This window comes from Lithobates pipiens, unplaced genomic scaffold (assembly GCF_037356315.1).
Source record: "Lithobates pipiens isolate NorthernLeopardFrog02 unplaced genomic scaffold, aLitPip1_a1.2 Scaffold_35, whole genome shotgun sequence".
Lineage (NCBI taxonomy): Eukaryota > Metazoa > Chordata > Amphibia > Anura > Ranidae > Lithobates > Lithobates pipiens.
The window spans coordinates 23,355,691-23,363,877 of NW_027507811.1; the positions used below are offsets into that span (position 1 = coordinate 23,355,691).

Genomic DNA, 8,187 nt, shown 5'->3' on the forward strand with positions numbered 1-8,187 from the left:
AAGAATGGTCAAAACGCTCCCATAGACACACTCCTAAATCTTGTGGACGGCCTTCCCAGAAGAGTTGAAGCTGTTATAGTTGCAAAGGGAGGGCCAACTCAATATTAAACCCTATGGGCTAAGACTAGGATGCCTATAAAGTTCATGTGCGTGTAAAGGCAGGCGTCCCGATACTTTTGGTAATATAGTGTACCCGCCTATCCAAACATAACTAAACTACGAATCAACATGTGTAGTACTCTCTGATCATTGTCGCTCTCCACCGTGCACCTTCCGGCAATTCCCAGCTGTCAAAATGACAGCCGGGAGTTGCTTGTGTAAATATAATAGCTGATGCTTTCAAACACGGACTGTTTGGCACAGTGTTTGTAAACATGTTTCTGATGCTGGATAAAGAGCTACAAAGTAGCATTGCCACTTTTGCATTTACTCTGTTTCATTCATCTGCAGATCAAAGGATTCAAACTCTATATGAAAAAGCAATATAAAGTAAAAAAAAAAAAAGTTTTTGGTTTTGTTAAATAAAATTTGTTCTTATTTAAACCCTTATTAAGACTTAATTTACCTTAATCAGCCCTAATTAACTCCTTCTTCCCCTTTTCCCCCTTAACTATTTACAGCTGATGTTTTTTTTTTTTTTCGAAACATTATTGTTTAATAAAAAAAATTTTTTTTTACAACTTGAATTTTTTATTTGAAAATGTAAGAAAAATACAGTACAAAGTCAGAATTATTGCATAGATACAATTGATTACTGTGACGGAATGCCTGGCGTCCAGCCTGGGTGCTTCCGCCTGGTATTATAGCGAAATATTGCACACAAGAACTAGAGGACACTGGCTTGGGTGCAAACTGGAACTCACCTTATTGTAAACTCACACAGATTATATATACCACCAGTGCCGGGGCGAGATCACCTAGACCCCAGGGCAAACATGGCAAACTGCCCTCCCCCCCTCAAGATGTATGAGCATTATGTGTCAGAAAATGCCCCACCCGCCAAAAAAACCCCCAAAAAAACTGGGCATTGATATGCATGAATATTACCTCCTAAGCATAAATTCCCTTTAATCCCAGTACAAGTCGGACCCCTGCTGAAATCCCATATCCCCCAAATCCCTCCCAGCGCAAACGCCCCCCCCCCCCCAAGTCACTTCTTCTAACACGAATCCTCCACAATCACCCCCCCCCCCAAATCATCCCTACTAGCATAACCTCCCCCCCCAAAAAAATTCTCCTCCTAGCACAAATCCTCTCCCCCTATCACCTCTTCTAGCACTAGCCCCCCAGATCCCCTCCTAGCACATATCCCCCTAAATCACCACTCCCAACACCCCTCCAAATTTCCCCTCCTAGAACAATTTACACTGCTGCCCCCCAAATTCCACCTCCTAACACAAATCCCCTCCCCCCTCAATTTCCTTGCGGTCACATGATACCACAGTGCACAAAACAAGGTCCATAAAGACACGGGTGAGTGAGTTTGGGGTGGAGGAACTTGACTAACCTGCACAGAGCTGGGTTGAGGTCAGGACTGTGTGCAGGCCAGTGAAATTCCTCGAACCCAAACTCACTCATCTGTGTCTTTATGGACTTTGCTTTGTGCACTGGTCCAAATCATTTGGTGGAGGGGGGATTGTGGTGTGGGGTTGTTTTTCAGGGGTTGGGCTTGGACCTTTAGTTCCAGTGAAGAGAACTCTTAAGGCATCAGCATACCAAGACATTTTGTACAATTTCATGCTCCCAACTTTGTGGGAAGAGTTTGGGGATGGCCCCTTCCTGTTCCAACACGACTGCACACCAGTGCACAAAGCAAGGTGCATAAAGACATGGATGAGTGAGTTTGGGGTGGAGGAACTTGACTGGCATGCACAGAGTCCTGACCTCAACCCGATAGAACACCTTTGGGATGAACCACAGCAGAGACTGCGAGCCAGGCCTTCTCATCCAACATCAGTGCCTGACCTCACAAATGCGCTTCTGGAAGAATGGTCGAACATTCCCATAGACATGATCTCTGATGTCCAATTAGATGTCCTGTCTGGGTGAAATATTTCCCAAATTCGAAATATGCATATGGGTGTCCTTTGTGTGAGTTCTCCGGTGTTTATAAAAGGTTCTTTGGTCAGCAAAACACTTCCCGCACTCTGGACAGGAATACGGACGCTCACCTGTGTGACTTCTCACATGTGTCTGAAGGATTCCTTTGTCAACGAAACATTTCCCGCACTCTGAACAGGAATACGGACGCTCACCTGTGTGACTTCTCTGGTGTGTAATAAGGCTTACTTTCTGAATGAAACATCTCCCGCACTCTGAACATAAAAACGGACGCTCGCCAGTGTGAATTTTCTGGTGCCTAAGAAGGAGTCCTCTTTGATTGAAGCATTTCCCACATTCTAAACACGAATACGGACGCTCACCCGTGTGAATTCGCTGGTGTAAAAGAAGGTTGGGTTTTTGAGTGAAAGTTTTCCCACATTCTGAGCATGTAAAGGGTTTCTCGCCTGTGTGAATTCTTTGGTGTAAATCGATGTCTCTTTTACGAGAGAAACATTTGCCGCACTCTGAACATGAATAAGGACGCTCACCTGTGTGAAGTCTCTGGTGTCGGACGAGGTTTGCTTTTCTAATGAAGCATTTCCCGCACTCTAAGCATAAAAACGGATGCTCACCCGTGTGACTTTTTTGGTGTATAATGAGGCTTGCTTCTCTAGTGAAGTGTTTTCCGCACTCTGAACAAGAAAAGGGATTCTCACCCTTTTGACTTTTCTGGTGTGTAAGAAACTCGCTTTCCTCTGTGAAAGATTTCCCGCACTCTGAATATGAAAAATTCACACTGGTGTGAGTTTTAAGATGTAGAAGAAGTTCAGATTTTGTCCTAAAACATTTCCCGCACTCCAAACAAGATAATGAACTCTCTCCTGTGGGAAATCCTTCATGGATTAGAGAAGACTCCTTGGGTATAGATGGAGGTGGTGATGGATCTGCACTGTGAGAATGGAGATGGATGTCTGAAGTAACAGGATGTGATTGGTCAGAAGATTCCTCAGGATTAGAGGGATCCATTGATGTCTCCACATGACATGGTCTGTGGTGTAGAATTTGACTCATTTGGTTTATTTCACGAGAATATTCAGCATTATTTTCTGCATCGTAATCCGGAGATGAAAAAATATCTCCCTCCGAAGTATTCCTGACATGGTGTCCATCTGTAAATTTAAAATATAAAGGAATTCACATTTTACAGTCACCAATACTATATGAAAATATTAAAACAGATCAGATTAAGTACAATACACCAAACCAACTATGATACATGAGATACCACTGATTGTACATTGATGACCTCGTTATATTGAGGAATGGAGAGGGACCTTTCATATGGTGTACAGTATCTCCTCCTCATTTGTTGGGAACATGACGTTATATTGAGGAATGGAGATGGACCTTTCATATGATGTACAGTATCTCCTCCTCATTTGTTGGGAACATGACATCATAGTGAGGAATGGAGATGGACCTTTCATATGGTGTACAGTATCTCCTCATTTGTTGGGAACATGACGTTATATTGGGGAATGGAGATGGACCTTTCATATGGTGTACAGTATCTCCTCCTCATTTGTTGGGAACATGACGTTATATTGAGGAATGAAGATGGACCTTTCATATGGTGTACAGTATCTCCTCCTCATTTGTTGGGAACATGACGTTATATTGAGGAATGGAGATGGACCTTTCATATGGTGTACAGTATCTCCTCCTCATTTGTTGGGAACATGACGTTATATTGAGGAATGGAGATGGACCTTTCATATGGTGTACAGTATCTCCTCCTCATTTGTTGGGAACATGACGTTATATTGAGGAATGGAGATGGACCTTTCATATGGTGTACAGTATCTCCACCTCATTTGTTGGGAACATGACGTTATATTGAGGAATGGAGATGGACCTTTCATATGGTGTACAGTATCTCCTCATTTGTTGGGAACATGACGTTATATTGAGGAATGGAGATGGACCTTTCATATGATGTACAGTATCTTCTCCTCATTTGTTATATTGAAGGATGGAGATGGACCTTTCATATGGTGTACAGTATCGCCTCCTCATTTGTTGGGAACATGACGTTATATTGAGGAATGGAGATGGACCTTTCATATGGTGTACAGTATCTTCTCCTCATTTGTTATATTGAAGGATGGAGATGGACCTTTCATATGGTGTACAGTATCTCCTCCTCATTTGTTGGGAACATGACGTTATATTGGGGAATGGAGATGGACCTTTCATATGGTGTACAGTATCTCCTCCTCATTTGTTGGGAACATGACGTTATATTGAGGAATGGAGATGGACCTTTCATATGGTGTACAGTATCTCCACCTCATTTGTTGGGAACATGACGTTATATTGAGGAATGGAGATGGACCTTTCATATGGTGTACAGTATCTCCACCTCATTTGTTGGGAACATGACGTTATAGTGAGGAATGGAGATGGACCTTTCATATGGTGTACAGTATCTTCTCCTCATTTGTTATATTGAAGGATGGAGATGGACCTTTCATATGGTGTACAGTATCTCCTCCTCATTTGTTGGGAACATGACGTTATATTGAGGAATGGAGATGGACCTTTCATATGGTGTACAGTATCTCCTCCTCATTTGTTGGGAACATGACGTTATATTGGGGAATGGAGATGGACCTTTCATATGGTGTACAGTATCTCCTCCTCATTTGTTGGGAACATGACATTATATTGAGGAATGGAGATGGACCTTTCATATGGTGTACAGTATCTCCTCCTCATTTGTTGGGAACATGACGTTATATTGGGCAATGGAGATGGACCTTTCATATGGTGTACAGTATCTCCACCTCATTTGTTGGGAACATGACGTTATATTGAGGAATGGAGATGGACCTTTCATATGGTGTACAGTATCTCCACCTCATTTGTTGGGAACATGACGTTATAGTGAGGAATGGAGATGGACCTTTCATATGGTGTACAGTATCTCCACCTCATTTGTTGGGAACATGACATTATATTGAGGAATGGAGATGGACCTTTCATATGGTGTACAGTATCTCCTCATCATTTGTTGGGAACATGACGTTATATTGAGGAATGGAGATGGACCTTTCATATGGTGTACAGTATCTCCTCCTCATTTGTTGGGAACATGACATTATATTGAGGAATGGAGATGGACCTTTCATATGGTGTACAGTATCTCCTCCTCATTTGTTGGGAACATGACGTTATATTGAGGAATGGAGATGGACCTTTCATATGATGTACAGTATCTCCTCCTCATTTGATTGGTAGTGTGATAAATATTAATTGGTCCAGCTTGATAGATTTATGTCTGTTTTTAACCTATGTAGCTATTTAACTTCATTATTCTGGTAGAATTCTTCTGGTAGGTAAGATTAAGATTTTCATATAAAACTGGCATCTTCAACTCGTCTTGTCACACAATTATACAGTATATTAGTCTCATCCTACCAGAGACTGGTAAGTTTTGTTAATAATCTAACATTTTTGCTCCAAGCAAAAAGAAAATTGCAATACTTTCTGAATTTTAAGGTCATCTAGGTGAACCCTCCGTACTGCTCTCTCCTTTACAGTAGAATCTCATCTTACCCGGTGATGTGAGGGGCGGCTGATTGTCCACCATGACATGAAAGGATTCCTCATCCTTAATTGGCATCATCGTGGTGCCCTCTTCCAAGGACTGATGGCCCCTCACGTATGTCTCTTCTTCCTCTGCTTTAACCTCAACTTTTATATCTATCAGATCGTCACCCTAAACCAAGGAAATGGTTGACAAATAGAGGTTATTATGATGCAAGACCATAAATAAAATATTTTGTAGGGTTTACACACTGTCTTTTACTGTTCAGTCACATTCATGTTCTAGATGTTCCATCCAACCAACCTGATAACAGGGTGCATATTTATGATCTTCCTGTGTGGAATACAGAGGATGGGGACATCTCTCTGGTGGGTTCCCATTACTGGATCCATCTGTAGGAAACACACACACTGACTGAATACATTGTTTCTATGTGTTTATCAGATGATGGGGGATCTAGGTGGAGCCTCCGTACTGCTCTCTCCTTTACAATAAAGTCTCCTCTTACCCGGTGATGTGAGGGGCGGCTGATTGTCCATCATGACGTCCTTGTAGAGATCCTTGTGTCCTTCTAAATACTCCCACTCCTCCATGGAGAAATAGACAGTGACATCCTGACACCTTATAGGAACCTGACACACACAATGATACAGTCACCATCCAGACACATCCCTTGTCTGTTACTGGATAATGTCCCAGAATTCCCACCACCGCTCACCTCTCCTGTCAGCAGCTCAGTGATCTTCTTGATGACTTCTAGAATCTTCTCATTGCTGTTCCTCTCAGAAGACAGTACAGTGGTGTGTCTATGGCCCCCAGATGTCTTCTTCACTAGCATGTAATCCTATCAAGAGATATCATGAGAAATGTTAATGATTACATGAAGTTCAGGCTGTGATACACCCAGAATCTCCCCCAAATCAGGTCACCTCATATTATCTGTTGTTTGTTTCATAAATTGAAATATGATTGTGTAATGATCCCAAAATCCTCCTCACCTCTCCGGTCAGGTTTGTGTTTTATTAATAGAGATAACCGTGATGTCATGTGAACTCCCAGAATCCTCCTCACCTCTCCAGTCAGCATGTAGATGATCTCCAGGGTGAGGTCTAGTATTCTCTTCTCCGTACTCATTATGGTCATCATATGATCTTCAGCAGGCTCTTCTCTCTGGAGATAATCTGATAATCATCTGTACTGGGATGACTAAAGACAGTCTTCTTAAATCTCAAATGGGTTAATATTCCATACTGCGGGTCGCATTCATCTACCTCATTGAAACTCTTGGCAAACTTCTTATTTTAGTTTTGGATAAGGGGTATAACTCCTATGGAGGTTGTTTTTCTGCCTGTTCCCTCGTCAGGGAGATTTCCCCGAACTGTTCATTTGACCTGTATGAGACAGAACAAGAAGTGAGTGAAATCCCCTTTGGGGACATAGACAGTTCTATAAGCCAGAGGCTCTGGATGGACAGTTAGGCAAATGGTTCTATATTTAGGATGTATCCGGTCTATAAACCAGAGGCTCTGGATGGACAGTGGGATAAATGGTTCTATATTTAGACTGTAATCCTCTATCTATATGTAGCATACATCCGGACATTTTTAGATGGGAATGAGGGACACCTACTAGCAAATGTATGTAGGCATAGGACATGCCCCCTGCCACACCCCATTAAAGGAATAGTAACCAAAAAAAATGTTAATTAAATCTACAAGTGCTTTTTTTACCATTACTATTCCTTTATATTGGCTTTTTACATTTACAAATGCAGCAATTTAGAAATTGGATGAAAGGTTTAGCGCTGGGGAACACTTTTTTAAAGATACAAAGTTTATATACAATTATATGGATCAGACCAAAATAAGGAGAAATGAGGGACAGTCCCTCCAAACCAGGGACAGTTGGCAGCTATGTATGTAGTGTCTGCTCTAGATAAAAGACATCACAGTGACTATGGAGGAAGAGGACGGACATGACGGAGGGGGGGGGGGGGTGTTACTGGGTGTAAGTATAAAATTATATCTTATTACCTCCTCTGCTGCCACTTCCAGCAATGTCTCCTCTCTACTTCCTGAAAACTCCCCTCTCACCCAGAACTTCCTGTCTATGCCTAACATCACTTCCTGTGTTACCCTCTCCTACATCCTGTCTGAACATTACATCACTTCCTGTCTGTGACCACATAGCATAAGTTAGGCTCCGCCTAGTGGAGATTATTAAATCTGCAACCTGTTGTTTTTCGTGGCGCATACTTCTGTTAGGTTGGATGTATGATTACACATACAGATTATACCTACCTCCAGGGCTTTTTTTCAGGGGGAACTAGGCTCACCACAATCACTTGTAAACACAGAAGTCTGGTTTCTGTGTTTACAAGCGACAGCTCTGCACTCTGTATGTAATGCAATCCTGGTATTTAATGCCCCTTTAAGACCCTCCTACTGTTTTTGTGAAATTTCACTGAACACACCCACTATTTTATTATTATTATATTATTATTATTATACACGATTTATATAGCGCCAACAGTT

At 41.9% G+C, this 8,187-nt stretch overlaps 1 protein-coding gene across 1 annotated transcript; it reads right to left on the reverse strand.

Moving 5' to 3' along the window:
- Window positions 1-1,317: 1,317 nt before the first annotated feature.
- Window positions 1,318-7,772, reverse strand: LOC143956392 (uncharacterized). Its single transcript, XM_077466608.1, has 7 exons — window positions 7,687-7,772; window positions 6,725-7,044; window positions 6,372-6,497; window positions 6,162-6,240; window positions 5,957-6,045; window positions 5,662-5,824; window positions 1,318-3,212 (listed from the first exon to the last, which is right to left on the reverse strand). Exons 2-7 carry the CDS (start codon window positions 6,797-6,799, stop codon window positions 2,029-2,031), a joined length of 1,716 nt encoding a protein of 571 aa, XP_077322734.1. The 5' UTR covers window positions 6,800-7,044; window positions 7,687-7,772; the 3' UTR covers window positions 1,318-2,028.
- Between the last annotated feature and the right edge of the window lie 415 nt (window positions 7,773-8,187).